Source organism: Tursiops truncatus, chromosome 2 (genome assembly GCF_011762595.2).
Source record: "Tursiops truncatus isolate mTurTru1 chromosome 2, mTurTru1.mat.Y, whole genome shotgun sequence".
Classification (NCBI taxonomy): domain Eukaryota; kingdom Metazoa; phylum Chordata; class Mammalia; order Artiodactyla; family Delphinidae; genus Tursiops; species Tursiops truncatus.
Genome location: NC_047035.1, coordinates 63,981,199 through 63,997,852, shown reverse-complemented (window position 1 = coordinate 63,997,852; position 16,654 = coordinate 63,981,199). Strand labels below are relative to the sequence as shown.

The 16,654-nt window shown below is 48.3% G+C and overlaps 1 protein-coding gene and 2 non-coding genes across 5 annotated transcripts in view; 1 reads left to right on the top strand and 2 right to left on the bottom strand.

The window, feature by feature from the left end:
• Positions 1-4,198: 4,198 nt before the first annotated feature.
• On the bottom strand, positions 4,199-4,362 carry LOC117311262 (U1 spliceosomal RNA). The gene has a single exon (XR_004525487.1). It is a non-coding gene; the product is annotated as a U1 spliceosomal RNA (small nuclear RNA).
• Positions 4,363-10,604: 6,242 nt separating this feature from the next.
• LOC117311251 (U1 spliceosomal RNA) lies at positions 10,605-10,768 on the top strand. Its single transcript, XR_004525476.1, has one exon. It is a non-coding gene; the product is annotated as a U1 spliceosomal RNA (small nuclear RNA).
• Positions 10,769-13,040: 2,272 nt separating this feature from the next.
• The window catches only part of SNX6 (sorting nexin 6), a 54,790-nt gene continuing 51,176 nt past the window's right edge, over positions 13,041-16,654 (bottom strand). For all 3 annotated transcript variants that reach the window (XM_033851190.2, XM_033851192.2, XM_033851191.2), the window contains one exon: positions 13,041-14,737. In XM_033851190.2, coding sequence (XP_033707081.1) covers positions 14,684-14,737 — 54 coding nt within the window. In that variant the 3' untranslated portion in view covers positions 13,041-14,683. The remainder of the gene's footprint in view (positions 14,738-16,654) is intronic.

Sequence of the window (16,654 nt, the reverse complement as noted above, 5' to 3'; positions counted from 1 at the left end):
TTCCAAGCCACATTCTGCCACCCTCCAAGACACTGACAGTTGTGTACCTGCGCGGAAGCCGACACCGGCAGGAGCAAAACGCAGCAGGGCTCTCAGTGGGCCTTGACAGTGCCTATGAGAACCTTTCAGGTGTCCTGTCAGTCTGAGGGGGAGGAGGGTGGTGTGGCCCCCTGGAAACCTCAGCTTTCATATGCCTTCGCACCTATTCCTGGTAGCCGCTGGAGGGGTTGAGTTCCCGCCGAAAGAGCAAAGATCGCTCACACTCTGTACAAGGGTGGGAAAACGCCCGCACCCATTCTTCTGCTACATCTGATGGATATAGATAGATGATAGATGATAGGTAGATAGATAGATAGATAGATGGATAGATAGATAGATTAGATGATAGATAGATAGATAGATAGATAGATAGATAGATAGATAGAAAGGGGGTGGGGCGGGAGAAAGAGAGAGAAAGGAAGATTGACAGCAAAAGCACAGGCAGAGCTCAGAGAGCCCTGAGAGCCAGGGGCAATGGGGGCTGATGGCAGGGAGCAGAAGGGTGGAGGGTGGGGTGGTGGGCAGGTGGGGAGCTGCCATCATGGAGGGGCTCTCAACCTCACCTCCTTGCACAAACCACTGGCCTGTGGCTTCTGACCAGCTGGCTACCTTTATTGGGTCCTTAAGGCTGAATTGGCGGGGCCAAGAGGAAGCCGCTGAGGCCCAAGCAGAGAGCACCCAGGAGGAAATGGGCCGGGCTTTCAGCAAGAAGGAGCAGCTTCACCTTGCGGACAGAGCCTGGTTGGGGTGGGATGTGTGGGTGCCGAGAAGAACGCCGCGGGTGGTCCTTGCCCCTCCCTTCCTGTGGAAAGGAAACGCCGTAGACTCACCGAGAGGAGTCACAGCAGAACCCCGATGGGAGCGAGGCTCTCTGAAACCTCAGGGGCCCAGCGCTGCCCTCCCCTGACCCCTGAGCCCACAAGCCCTTTTTCGGTTCTGCTGGTTCTGTCTCTCAAACCGGAGACTGCATTCCCCCCCCCCCCCCCGTCTTCCTCTCCTGGCAAGCTCCTACGGTTGCGCCCCCGCTGCGGCCTCAGCCCTCCTCACGGTCCCACTGCTAACTAAGAGGGGCTGACCTGGAGTCTGTGGAGTCTCCGTGGGCCTGGGAGGCCGTGCCACTGCAGTCTGACAGGTGACCTTCAGGAAGAGTCTATTGCTCTGGAGCTACAGAAAGACCTCAGCCTCAAATGTCACCATCTGCAGAGACCAGCGGATGAGGACCAAAGAGAGAACCTCAGGCCTTCGTTGGATATACCCCCGACGGGATGTGGAGGTGTGGAACCCTTGGGAACCTGGCTTTGGGGGAGTGGGCGGGGTGCGTGGGTTTGGGTGACCGGCACAGGGGAGTGTGAGTCTCAGCACGGCCAACTCTTCTTGTCTGGGTGTCACAGAGAATAGTAGCAGGGGACCTCTGAGGCACTGCCCCTCACCCTCCGAGGGGCAGAGGTGCCTGCTGCCCGGTCAGAGAGCGGCGACACACCCAGCTGAGGGAAGGCCACTTTGGTGTGGCTTGCCGTGCCTCTGTGGGACTTTTGCTGGGTGGGTTAGCGGTCTTGGGCGGTGGGCACACACCAGGTGGGATCAGAAACGTTTGTAAGGAGTCCAACCTGGACACCTGTGCCCTCTGCCCCTCCCTCTGGACTCCAGTGCCTCTCCAGGAAGTCCACAGAACCTTGACCTCTTTCAGGAAGCAGCCGCCTCTGCCAAAGGAATCGGGGTAGGTGGGCGAAGGAGGGGAGCCGAGGCTGGATATCCATGGGCCTTGTGGAGCCCCGGATGTGCTCTCTCCTGAGAAACCTGATGGTCCTTCTCCATCGCTCCGCAGTAAGCCTCACTGCGACAGAAAGTCATTGTGGGCAGGAGGGCGGAGGGGCATATCAGCCCCCAGGGGAGGCGAGGCTCTTAGGTGGGGAAAATACAAGCCTGGAACATGCAACTGTGCCCAAAAGTAAAGGAATGTACAGTGACTGATTCGGTGGCATGTCAAGCACACAAGAGCCAATTGGAAAGGGTTCCCACTGCCAAATCAAGGTAATGATAATAACGGAATATAATCCACTGAGTAAAATAGGTACAGGGCCTAACAGCAATGACACACCAGATTTTGGTCTCTCAGTATCATTCTCCAACAAAAGGAACCAGGGCCAATAAAAGGAACCAGGGTGGGCTTCCCTGGTGGCGCAGTGGTTAAGAATCCGCCTGCTAATGCAGGGGACATGGGTTCGAGCCCTGGCCCGGGCAGATCCCGTATGCCGCGGAGCAACTAAGCCCGTAGCGCCACAACTACTGAAGCCTGCGCGCCGTGCTCCGCAATAAGAGAAGCCTGCGAAGCCCGCGCGCCGCAACGAAAACCCAACGCAGACAAAAGTAAAATTTATTAAAAAAAAAAAAGGAACCAGGGTTCCTCGGAGACCCACTTAATTTGGGTTTTCATCTACATACATGTAAAAATCTGCATGTTTTCCTCCTGTTTAAAAAATTTTTTTTTGTTTTTTTAAATTAATCGCTGTGCACGAGCTTTCTCGAGTTGCGGCGACCGGGGGCTAGTCTTCGTTGCGGTGTGCGGGCTTCTCATTGCGGTGGCTTCTCTTGTTGCAGAGCACGGGCTCTAGGCGCGCGGGCTCAGTTGTTGTGGCTCGTGGGCTCTAGAGCGCAGGCTCAGTAGTTGCGACGCACGGGCGTAGTTGCTCCGCGGCATGTGGGGATCTGCCCCGGCCAGGGCTCGAATCCGTGTCCCCTGCATTGGCAGGCGGATTCTTAATCCCTGCACCCTCAGGGAAGTGCCCCCCTCCTGTTTTACATCCATTAATACTCAGGCCCTGCCAGAGAGCCTCAAAGGGTAAAAAGTAAAGTTTTGCCTCCCCTACAGCTTCAATCAGCAGGAGCCGTACATGAAGAGAAGGGGCAGGTATGTGAGAAAAATAAGGTGCTTACACACTTGACTTGCATTTTTTCTGCTATCTGTAAAAATGATCCCATTCTCCTAAAGTGATAAGGTACTGAAAGAGGCTAGGTTGGAGGCTGAGGGCGTGGCCTGGTGCGCCCTCTCCCAGGGCTCAGGGGCTCCGTTTGGGTTTTTGGTTCTGTCCTTAGTAGCTCTCACCCTAGGACTCACGCAAATGGGGTTCAGAGACGTTGCTGATGAAGCTGAACAGGGAGTGTTCCGTGATTTTTCTGTACGAAGGACACCGTATTTTTCATCTTACCTGCACTCAGAACCTGCTGGAGAACAGTTTCCACTCTGTTTTTTGTTCTGAAGCCTGAGATCAATAAGTTACATATATGTGTACGCGTGTGTGTTTATGCAGGTGTTGTATATATAACATGCAAATACATATCTAGGGTTTTTTTTCGCTAAACCCGTAAGCTTCGGGAATCTCAGTTTCCTGACCAGGGATTGAACCGAGGGCCGTGGTAGTGGAAACACGGGGTCCTAACCACGGACAGGCAGGGAGTTGCCTCCATACTTCTTTTTAAAAACTTTTACTTATTAAACTAAGTGTTCACAATACTGTGCCAGTTCGAGGTGTAGTAGAACTTCGGGTTGTTTTTCATTATACGTTATTTCAGGATGCCGTATAGAAGTTGAATGTTCTTCACAGGTAACTTCCGTTATTTTATATATAGCATGCCGTATTCAATCAACCCCGTACTTCTGACTTGGCTTTCTCCAGAGCTTTGTTTCCTGTGCCTGTGGTTCTACTGCTATTTCATAAGTCAAGTTACATTATGTTCGGGACTCCATACGATACCGGCCTACATAATAGTGTGCGTTGTCAGCTGATTTTTGCTAGCACGATAGCCGCCGGTTTCACTCACACTGGGGAAAACGGTTGTTTTTGCAGGCACTGCCTTTTCTTCACAGACGTTGATTTCTGTATTCCGCTACCTGGCAACGCGGACGTTGCTGGTAAGCGCCACACGGAACAGGAAACCGAGTGATGATGTAAGCGACGAAGAAAAACCGGTTCAGACTACCGAAGCAAGACACGTTGTGCGTTTACTGCCCATGACAAACTACCGAAAACTCCACACCACAGCAGTCAGACAGAAAAAAATATCACAGCAGAGGCAACACGTAGCGACACTCGACAACCGAAAATTAACCCCATAGGAGCACTACCGAAATTGTCGTCTATTTGTTTACCAAGTCAAGCACCAGGGGAAAGCGCGAACGCAGTCCCCCACTACCACAAATTATGCAGTCGAGTTTCCCACATTTGGGGAAATCGCAGGGGTCAGCACATCCGGAGTGCAATGGATAAGCCTCGCCCTGGGAAAACCACCTTCGTGATCATGGTATCTCCCCTGCCAGGTAAGTATGAGTTGCTATGCTCTCCTCGTCCCACACCCTCGCGATCGCCCACCTCTTCACGCACGCTCACTTCCCTCACGCCCTCTCCGCGCCCTCCGCCCCTGCATGCCCCTCGCTCCGGGCTCGCCCACCCCGGGAACAACCTCGCGAGTCCTCGGCTGCCCACACGCAGGACGCGGAAGCCCAGCCGGAGTGGGACCAGCAGCCTCTGCGCGCCTCGCTATCTGCATACGCCACGCCCCTCTCCGGAAGTCCCGCGCCTCTCAGCTTTCCCCAAGCCCGCTGAGGACAGCGGGGAGAACGCAGGAGGGATCTGCTCAGAGCCTTCGACTTAAAATGAACATTAGGTTCTTGTTTCAAGTTACATTGAGCGGTTTCACTTTTCGCACCGTCCATGTCTAACCTTTTCCCCATTGGGAAATCGCTATGTTTGGGGGCACTTAGCCCTCAGGCGGCTTTCTAGTCTGTTACTTTCTCTTTGGCTTGTGTGGCCTCGAGGAGCTTTAGGGCAGGTTTCCTAGACCTCCAGGTTTCTCTAGATAGGACGCATTGACGATGTTAAGTGAAAAAAATAAAGTGCACGCATATATGTAGTATGCTACCCTTTGTCTATGAAAAATGTGAAAAAAAAGAAAATTATACACCGTCTGTCAAAAAGAAACCCAGGAGTGTTAAACCGGAACTGATGAAATTGCCTATATGGGTGAGTGCAAGGAGAGAGTGACAGTTTTCTGAGCGTACCTTTCTATGTAATTATTTGGGAACCTCTGTTAACATTTTGGATATGTTTTTAAAACACAGGGGGAGGGACTTCCCTCGTGGTCCAATGGGAAAGACTCCGCACTTCCAATGCAGGGGGCCGGGGTTCGGTTCCTGGTCACGGAACTAGACCCTGCATGCGTGCCGCAACTAAGGGTTCACATGCCGCAACTAAAGATCCCACAGGCCACAACTAAAGATCCCACGTGCCGCAACTAAGATCCGGCACAGCCAAAATCAAGGAAGGAAGGAAGAAGGAAAGAAAGAAAAACTGCTGCTTAAAAAAAAAAATACAGGGGGAGGACTTCCCTGGTGGCGCGATGGTTAAGAATCCTCCTGCCAATGCAGGGGACACGGGTTCGAGCCCTAGGTCCGGGAAGATCCCACAGGCCGCGCGGAGCAACTACGCCCGTGCGCCGCAACTTCTGAGCCTGCGCTCTAGAGGCCGCGAGCCACAACTACTGAAGCCCGCCCGCTCAGAGCCAGGGCTCCGCAACAAGAGAAGCCACCGCAATGAGAAGCCCGCGCACCACAACGAACAGTAGCCCCCGCTTGCCGCAACGGGAGAAAGCCCACGCGCAGGGACAAAGACCCAGCGCAGCCAAAGATAAATGACATTTTTAAAAAAATACAGGGGGAAAAGACCCTAAAATTGGAGGTAAGTACAAATTAACCTAACTGTATCTCAGATGACTAGTGTAACCACACTGGAGTAGAAATAACCAACCGAAATGACTTTTGAACACAGTACATTGACCATAACCGTTTTCAACTCTAAAGACAAGAACTGCAAATACTAGTAGGTTGGTATTTCATAGCTATGTGGTTGTAACAGTCTTGTACCAATGCTGTTGTATTGTAGGATTGAGCTAATGAGTAAATGGAGGCTGGGAGTCAAGGTTCTCACTGTTGAAGAGAGGAGATACAAATACAGAATGGCGGAGGGCGAGGAGGAACCATGTGGTGTTAAGTTGAAAATTGGAATTGAAGATATCAGTATAGGCCCATTATTATTTTTTTAAAATTAATCAATTTAGTTTTGGCTGCATTGGGTCTTCGTTGCTGCGCGCCGGCTTTCTCTAGCTGTGGCGAGAGCGGGGGCTACTCTTCATTGAGGTGAGCGGGCTTCTCATCGCGGTGCCTTCTCTTGTTGTGGAGCACTGGCTCTAAGCGCGCGGGTTTCAGTAGTTGTGGCACGCAGGCTTTAGTAGTTGTGGCACGCGGGCCCAGTAGTTGCGGCTCGCGGGCTCAGTTAGTTGTGGCTCGCGGGCTCTAGAGCGCAGGCTCAGTAGGTGTGGCGCAAGAGCTTAGTCGCTGCGAGGCATGTGGGATCTTCCCGGACCAGGACTCGAGCCCGTGTCCCCTGCATTGGCAGGCGGATTCTTGACCACTGTGCCACGAGGGAAGTACCTGGGCAACCCCCCCCCCCTCTTTTTTTTAAACATCTTTATTGGAGTATAGTTGCTTTACAGTGGTGTGTTAGTTTCTGCTGTATAACGAAGTGAATCAGCTATACATATACATATATCCCCATATCTCCTCCCTCTTGCGTCTCCCTCCCACCCTCCCTATCCCACCCCTCTAGGTGGACACAAAGCACCGAGCTGATCTCCCTGTGCTATGCGGCTGCTTCCCACTAGCTATTTATTTTACATTTGGTTGTGTATATATGTCCATGCCACTCTCTCACTTCGTCCCAGCTTACCCTCCCCCTCCCCGTGTCCTCGAGTCCAGTGTCTATGTATGCGTCTTTACTCCCGGGCCCATTGTTTTTAATAGATATAGACATGTGTAGGGAAACCCACTGTCCTGATCTTGCTTTCTAAATGTCATTCTCCACTAAAAAGAACCAGGGCTCTTTGGAGAAACAGATGATTTTCAGGAGTCAGGGAAGGTACAAGATGAGCCTGGACTATCTTGTGCCAGAAAATGCTCCAAAAATTATATGGACGTGTCAGAAGGACACAGTAGCCAACCTGAAGGGTCTTTCATAGGCCCAGTATGAGAACAACCGAACATCAAAATAAACGGAAACAGTCATGGATTATAAACAACTAAACACAACCACGAGTTCATGTTGATTACATAGGGAAGGAAGGAAAATTCTTCCTTACAACAGAATGCCAACTAAGAAATGTAGAATGAATGACAGAATTAGAAAATCAACATTTGGCAACCATAATGCAAGTCAACAGTGGATACTAAAAACTATTGCGTTAAGGTTTTGTAACGGATATTTACATATCCTCAATTATCTCCACACAAATTACTTAATAATTACAAGGGGCAGACCTGGTGAGCACCCCCAGTGGCAGAGGGTTACAATACTGGCCCCGGTACCATGTTCTTCTGCAGCACCCTCCCATGTTGACTCTGGGCTTGGCTACGTGACTTGCTTTGGCTAATGGAACATTAGTAAATGCGATGGAAGCAGAAGACTGAAAAACAGTTGCTCGTTGGGAGTCGCTCTCACTTGCTGTCCTGAGACCACCATGAGAAGAAGCCTGACTTAGCCTACTGGAGGATGAAATTACGGGAGTGAAGATGAATCATGTCAACTGAGGGCCCTCAGACTGACCCGCCCCAGTGTCCCACAAGCTGACTGCAGCTGCACGAGTGGTCCTACATCAGAGCCGCAGAACTGCCCGGCTCAGCCCAGCTGCGGTTGCTGACACAAAGAATGGTGAGCAAATCACGTGGTCACTATTTTAAATCATTAAGTTTTAGGGTAGTTTGTTACACGGCACTGGATAACTGATACACCACCTTAACCAAGTAATCAATGTTAACACCACCAATAACTGAACAAACTGACTTCACGTGCCTGCAGTGTGATGCCCAGAGGAGGACACTGGATTAATTTGATAGGGCTGTCATAATAAAGTACCACAATCTGGGTGGTTTAAAACAACAGAAATTTATTCTCTCACAGTTCTGGAAGCTACAAGTCCAAACTCAAGGAGTCAGCAGGGCCATGCTCCCTCTGAGAGTCTGGGTAGAATCTTTCCTTGCTTCTTCCTCGCTTCTAGTGGTGACAGTCGATCCTTAACTTGCAGCTACATCAGTCCAATCTGTGCTTTGTCATCACATGGCGTTATCCCTACGTGTCTCTGTCCTTACATGGCATTTTCCTCTTATAAGGACAATATTCATATTGGATTAGGGCCCACTCTACTGACCTCACCTTAACTTGATTGTATGTGCAAAGATTCTATTTCCAAATAAGGTCCCATTCATAGGTACCAGGGGTTAGGATTTCAGCATTTTTTGGGGGGGGGGGGGAGGGACATAAGTCAACATGTAAACAGATACAGTACCATTTATGTCGTCTACGTGTCAAAAATGCACACTCGAGGGGCTTCCCTGGTGGCGCAGTGGTTGAGAGTCCGCCTGCCGATGCAGGGGACACAGGTTCATGCCCCGGTCCGGGAGGATCCCACATGCCCCGGAGCGGCTGGGTCCGTGAGCCATGGCTGCTGGGCCTGCGCGTCCGGAGCCTGCGCGTCCGGAGCCTGTGCTCCGCAGCGGGAGAGGCCACAACAGTGAGAGGCCCGCGTACCGCAAAAAAAAAAAAAAAAAAAAAAAAAAAAAAACCACACTTGAATGTAATTACGAGGAAATGAGGAAATACAGGACAACTTAAAAACCAAGGCTATTCCACAAAATAACTGGCCTGTAATTTTCAAAAATGCCTGCATAATGAAATAAAACGATGGGCCTGGGGATTATTTCAGATTAAAATTGGTTAAAGGGACAGGATACAGAATGCAACATGTGATTTTGAATTTTCCTTTGCTATAAAGGACATTCCTGAGACAATTGATAGAAATGGAATAATGTTTATAGAGTAAATAATAATATTGCATCCATGCTAATTTCTTGATTTTTATAATTATCCTGGGTTTAGATAAGAAAATGCTCTATTTTTAGGAAACACACACTAAGAAAGGAAACTTCCTGAGACAGCCAGTAATCAAAAATGGGTGCTTGGGACTTCCCTGGCGGTCCAGTGGTGTGGTTAAGCCTCCGCGCTTCCACTGCAGCTGGGCGTGGGTTCCATCCCTGGTTGGGGAACTTAAGATCCCTCATGCCCCACGGCGCAGCCAAAAAAGAAAAAAAGAAAAAGAAAAAAGGGTGCTACAATACGTTTGCTCTGATCTTTTCGCAGTTAGGACCTCAGGAAACCTTCCCTGACCCTATAGTCTCCAGTCCTGTGTCTAGCCTCGCTTTGCTCCGTAGCACCGACCACAGTAGTATAATGCAGCACAAGGTCCACTGGAAGTCGACACACAATACTTGAATCGTTTTGTTCACGTCTGGGGAGGATCCACTTGATCTCGAGAAAGAATCTTCACGTATGGAAGAGGAAAAGACAAATCCGGGCGGCTGAAAGAGGCAGCCTAGTCCCTCAGGACGAAAACGGGACAATTCCGTCCGTGCATTCGATTTTCGGAAACCATTCAACACCCGTTCCCGGCCCACACATCTACCCCTTGCAGGAACGCTTTGCCCTGATAGTCTCTGTTCGTTTTTCTTTGCTGTTGCAGGATTCGATTACTGCATAATCTGAACGAAAGATCATGGATGAGGACTCAAACAATTTCATGTTAAACTGATGACGAAACTCTGATCTTACTATTTAACATTTGATTGACATTGTGTTCCGTGTCATTTTCACTGAAAGGAAGGTGAGACCACAGCCGAGCTCCGACCTGCTCCTGAACTGCAGGGCGCCAGGCGCCGCGAGCTCCTGTCTTCCCGGGTCCCGCCTCCAGGTCCCGACTCGTCGCCGCTCGCCCACGCCCTCCCTCCGGAGACACCGGCGCATCTCGGCCGGGAATTAGTAGGTCCGTATCTCCCGCGGGAAAGAACGGGACGCCGAAAAGGTCCCGGCAGGGGCGTGGCGTGTGTAGATGAGGAGGCGCACAGAGGCTGCTGGTCCCACTCCGCCTGGGTCCTAGCTAGAGAAACCTGGAGGTCAAGGAAACCTGCCCTAAGCTCCTCGAGGCCACACAAGCCAAAGAGAAAGTAACAGACTAGAAAGCCGCCTGAGGGCTAAGTGCCCCCAAACATAGCGATTTCCCAATGCGGAAAAGGTTAGACATAGACGGTGCGAAAGGTGAAACCCCTCAATGTAACTTGAAACAAGAACCTAATGTTCATTTTAAGTCGAAGGCTCTGAGCAGATCCCTTCCGCGTTCTCCCCGCTGTCCTCAGCGGGCTTGGGGAAAGCTGAGAGGCGCGGGACTTCCGGAGAGGGGCGTGGCGTATGCAGATAGCGAGGCGCGCAGAGGCTGCTGGTCCCACTCCGGCTGGGCTTCCGCGTCCTGCGTGTGGACAGCCGAGGACTCGCGAGGTTGTTCCCGGGGTGGGCGAGCCCGGAGCGAGGGGCATGCAGGGGCGGAGGGCGCGGAGAGGGCGTGAGGGAAGTGAGCGTGCGTGAAGAGGTGGGCGATCGCGAGGGTGTGGGACGAGGAGCGCATAGCAACTCATACTTACCTGGCAGGGGAGATACCATGATCACGAAGGTGGTTTTCCCAGGGCGAGGCTTATCCATTGCACTCCGGATGTGCTGACCCCTGCGATTTCCCCAAATGTGGGAAACTCGACTGCATAATTTGTGGTAGTGGGGGACTGCGTTCGCGCTTTCCCCTGATGTTTGTGTTTGTTGAATAGTAGAGTTATCTAATCTTTGTCAACGAGTTTTGTGAGATGGTTGTTCCGCTGCACTGAAATTATTCGTCCTGAGGTTGCGGGGAAGCTCCAGTGTGCTGAACCGCGTACTAAAGTAGAGCTTGACATTCTGCTTCTTGGCTGTTAACTGCAACCACCTAACGCTTTTTTGTCGTTCATGCTTTTCGTGTTTATTGTGGTTTCTCAGAAGCAGTCTGACCCTGCGTATGGTAGTCCCTGAGGACCCAGTGGCTAACTGCCCTAGGCTTGTTTTCAGCTTCCGGTCGGAAAACTAGAGTTGCGCTAGCCGACGGGCATGGTCAAAGACCCACACATACAAATATATATACGCATACACACATAACGTGTAAAGGTTACTGATCTCAGGCTTAAAAACATGAACCCAGACTTTCTCGGCAAGTTTTCGCTTTGACTCGAGGTACGAGTGGTCACACCCAGAACGAAGCTTATTCGTCGTTCTGCGGATGTTGACCGTTGTGATTTCCCTAAGTGTGAGAAACGGAACTGCATGATTTATGGCAGTGCGGGATTGCGTTTGTGCTCCCCTCTGTGTTTTGTAGGTTTATTTTTTTATTTTTTAATCTTAGTTATCATGCTGTGTAGTATGTCCTCATGACTTATGAGTGAGATTTGCACCTTTTCACATGCCCTACCCCAAATTTTAGCAACCTCCCACCGTCTCCACCTTTGGCAACCACCAATTTCCTGTACGTATCTAATCTATAAAACTGAGTTTATAGATATTTGTTATTCTTTTTTCGCTGCGTTGGGTCTTCGTTGTTGCGCGCAAGCCTTCTCTAGTTGTGAGGAGCGGGGGCTCCTCATTGCAGTGGTTTCTCGTGTTGCGGAGCATGGGCTCTAGGCCCATGGGCTCCAGAGCGCAGGCTCAGTCGTTACGGCGCACGGGCTTAGTTGCTCCGTGGCACGTGGGATCTTCCCCGACCAGGGCTCGAACCCAGGCTCCGCTCTTTCTATAATGTCACCGGATATGTGCTAGCCGAGGGTTGGTGAGCTGAAACTGACACTGATACTCTTCTATCCAGCAGCAGCGAAACACAGAATTTCACTTATTATTTTATATTTTATAAATTCATTTATTTTTGGCTGCGTCGGGTCTTCGTTGCTGCACCCGGGCTTTCTCTAGTTGCGGCGAGCGGGGGCTTCTCTCTGCGGTGGCTTCTCTTGTTGGGCAGCACCGGCTCTAGGCGCGCGGGCTCCGTAGTTGTGGCGCTCGGGCTTAGTTGCTCCGCAGCAGGTGCGAGCTTCCCGGTCCAGGCCTCGAACCCGTGTCCCCTGCATTGGCTGGCGGATTCCTAACCGCTGCGCCAGCAGGGAAGACCCTCACTTCTTATTTTTACAGTATTGAATTGAAGCTATGCGCTTCTCAGCAGTTTTCCTTTTGAACCCCCCCTCCCCCCCGCCTCCCCAGCGGAAGAGAAACATCATTTTGACCTCAACTTAACATAGTTTTACTACGGAACATTAATAATATTGTATACACTTTTGTCACCCGGTTGGTGCCTCACTGACATACAGGTAGGCTTGACACACTTTCTTTTTTCTCACAAATTTCCTCTCCTGCCATCCTCCACTCTCACCGCATAAACTCCGAATCCCTCAGTCCCTTGCTTCCCACCGCAACCAGCGTTGCAACCAACGTTGTCTCCCCAGGCCATTCCCACAGCCGGGGTTGCAGAGCATAAAGCACCATCCGAGGGAAACCCCAGACTGCCCCTTGCTGCCTTGTCTCTGCCACTAGGCGTCTTCCCGTCGCACCTTTGCGGCCCTCAGGCAGGAGACGGTTAAGAAGTTTTATGAATGCCACAACTCACCAGCGCTGGCTACTTTTATCAGGGACTAGCAGTGAGCTATGGAATAAACCTTTCAATTGTTCTGGACCTACAAAGTAAATCTCTCCCGTATGACCTCGACGGAGTAACATACATTCTTTCCCTTCTCTGTACGTTTTGTTAGTGAGAAGACCCTCGGACAGTCATCAACTCATTAATACATGTGTTTAGTAAGCACCCCTCACCTCCCCACACTCATGTGCAGCCCACAATTGCTGCTTCCTGTCTACGCCCACCCCGTCAGTAAACCAAAGGGCCAAGGGATGTACTTTCCACTGTACTTCTTTCCCAGAAAAAGGCCACCTCGGTAGAAACACATTAGCTGACGGATGTGTGAAAACTTGTGTAGCTTTTTGCTATTTTTTTAGCATTTACACAGCATCTTCACATTTCCAAAGCACTGTACCAACATTTATTAATCCTCACAACACCCCTGTGAGGTAGGTCAATAATTGTCTTTTATGGTAGAGAAATAGGCAGACAGGTCGAGTGAACCTTGTGGTCTGAGGCCACAAGGGCAGCCACTGAAGGGACTGTTCCCGAATCCAGAAGCTACGGCCCTCCACCCCACGTTCACCCACTGGTGGGCATCGCAGGGGCATATTCTCACCAGTGAAGGGGACATGGAGGACAAAACAATCTCTCAGGCAACACAAACATCAACAGTTCAAACGCACTGAGGAACGTCAATAAGAGAGAAACACTGACCCAGCACACCAGTGAGGCAAGAGCCATGCAGCAGAAAAGGCTGGAATCATAGCGACTAGTCCTGAGAACCAGGTAGGTGTTCTTAAAAACGGTTTGGGAAAACAAACTAGGAACGCGGTGGAAGGGTGACAAACTCAGATGCCTGTGGTTTCCACATGGGAAACAGAGTGTGTGGAAAAATCCAACCACGCAATCTAATTTTAAACTAGAAATAACAATGTTCGTTCACATTAGAAAGGCCAAATATCTGTAATGTAGATACTGACAGTATCCATTTTGTACTGCAACTTTTATTCCAAATATTCCAGCTTTTCCCCCACTGACAAGTGCTGCTCCCTATAGCACTCCTCTTTCTCTCTACATACCAGTCTATACACTGGTGTATGTTGCACGGTTAATTAGCTGAACTAGGGGTGGAATCCTGGAAAGCACAACAGACCATACTCTGTTCCTGTTTTAGAAACAGCTGTCTCTAACCTGTCTCTGCCCAATTCCATCTTATAAGAAGTGCTAAAAGCACACAGAGAAGCAGTTCATTCTTTTGTAAAGTGGTGAACTTGGTTCGATATGCCATTTTAAAAGAAATAAGAAAAAAGAAAAACTAAGACCTGCATTGTAAAAGCATAATATAGGAGTAGACTATAGCTACTCCAAATTTTAGAGTGACCAGAGTTAAAAACTATTACTGTTATCACTGTTTATTTGACAATAGTTCGTTTAGTCTACAAGTTTAAGGCAAACATACTAATGCATTTGCTTTTCTTCAGAAATCATACTTATAAAGATTACGTAAAGTCTGTCCCAAAACTTCTAAGAAACGTTAATTAAAAATAAGTCTCATTAAGATGCTTTACCAGGATACAAGAACTAAGGTGGTGTACAATGTTTTTTTAAAACAAAATTCAAAAAAAGGTAACGGCAATCCTTATCTTGTTTACACAATGTATTTTGAAAGGGTTAAACTTCAGAAATTACTTAAAAGTAAATAAGATTAGCAGCCATAAGGAATACTATTCATAAAATAAGCACAGTTCTAGAGGCTACTTTAAAAAAGGCAGTACTTTGGGCTTCTGAAGAGGAGGAGGGCGCGATGATCATCAACTGTCCGCGGCGCAGGTGCAAGCGCGCAGGTCCCATCATGCAGCCCACAGCACCCGAGGGCGGCACCACGCCATTGTTTCTCAGAAAAAGGGAGAGTAGATGCACTTTGTCAGCTGTTTCTTTTGTTTCCAGTGAGCAGTAAATGTCTAGCATCATTAAGAAAAAAAATAAAATCTGACGGAAGGCAGCCCTTTTTAACTGGAAGGCAGAGTGTGGCTTATGTGTCTCCATTTAACACTGCCAGGCAGTTCTGCAGCAACTGTAGGTTACCCTAAAAAGGGAGGGAAAATAAATGAAGTTCAAACAGTGTGAAAGACTCTTACTGAAAATACACAGTATTAGAAATCAAGTAACTTTACATTTAAGATACCAGAATTTTGAAAAGTCATTTATTATATACAAATAAATGTTTAAAGACGTAAAATTACAGAATTTGTTCCATGCACAGTATTTTCCACATACCAGATTGTTCAGTAAATTTCCGTCTAGACCAATATTAATATTTGGCATGCTCTAGTGAGGGTTATAAAATATGCCCTTTGTATGCAGATTAAACCACTGAGTATGTTCTGATTGTAAGACAGGTTCTTATCACATTCCTTTAGCCATTAAAATATAGCATTAGATTTATAGCACTTTTTATAAAAACAGTAAGATTACATACAGAAGTATTCTATAAAATTCATACCTAAATGTCCATTTGTAAAACATGTGAACTGGTACCCACATTTAGAGACATATAAAGGCAAATTTAAGTATATTTAGATTACGTTAATATATAAACAGGAATGAAGGAAAACCTCCTCCTTAGAGCAGAAAGTCAACTAAAATGTATAAAGAATGATGGAATTAGAAAATGACCACTTGGCGATCATCATCATCATAAACTGACTCAAGCAAAAATCATGAATGGATGCCAAAAGCAGTATGGGACTGAAATGCCAATACTGTAGCCATCAGCTATGTGCAGCTGCATAATGAAAATCTGTTAATTAAAATTAAATAAAAACTCAGTTCCTCAGTTGCATTACCCACATTTCAAGTCTTCGATAGCCACACATGACTAGTGCCAACCACACTGGACAGAACCCAGACTTCCTGATTACAGATTACAGAATATTCCCACCATGGCACGAAGCTGTGCTGATTACAGAATATTCCCACCATGGCACAAAGTTTTATTGGTCGGTGCTGGTTAAGTGATGGGGTATTTAACAGTCTCGGGTACCTCCTCACAGAATACTTCTTAATCCAAAGTATAAAATATCAACTTTGCCACTGTGAAGCCTGCAGACATCACTTTAAGCAAATGATCAAAGTTGTACATTGCCAGTAAGGCAACTGATCAACAGCATGTGCCTCCTCCTGTGTGATGCGCCAAGAAGATCTGACATCACTTCTGGGTGGAATTCCTGTCCGAAGTGCACAACCTAAACCCACTAATTAGACAAACCCAAAGCGAGGGGCATTCTATAGGCCTGTGCTTTAACAGTGTCCAATGTTATGAAATACGAAGATTCAGCAACTTTTCCAAATTACAGAAGTCTAAGAAGACACGTGCACTGAATGCAACACGTTCTCTTGAATTTCCTTTTGCCATTAAGGACATTATTGGGACAACTGGGGAAATGTGAATAAAGGCCTCTGGATTAGATAACAATTATGTTGATATTAATTTCCTCAACTTTATAACTGTACTGAGTATTTAATTACTTGATTTTAGGAAATTCACACTTAAATGTATAAGAGAGAGAAGAAGCATATCTGCAGCTTACTCATATGGTTTAAGACAAAAACAGGTGTGTACAGGGGTGTGTGTGAGAGTGTGAGTGTGTGTGTGTAAAGAGAAACGGGGAGGAAGGGAGGGAAAAGGACAAAGCAGATGCGATAATATGCACATTTGGGGAATCTGGGTGAAGAGTATCCAGGAATTCTTTGTACTTTCCTTGCAATGTTCCTGAAAATCTAAAATTAAGTGAAAAATAAACATTAAACATTTTTAGGTGTTCAAGTTACTGTCAATTTTTGGCCAGTATAAGAACAGAACTGTGCCTGTCTACAGTTATGAAATTACCTTCTTAGATATACTTCTTACAGGTATATTCCTCAAGTGGGACCGCTGAGTCACAGGATGCACATTCTGCAGGCTGACACCTGCCCAACTGCCCCTGCCAAAGGTGGACCTAAC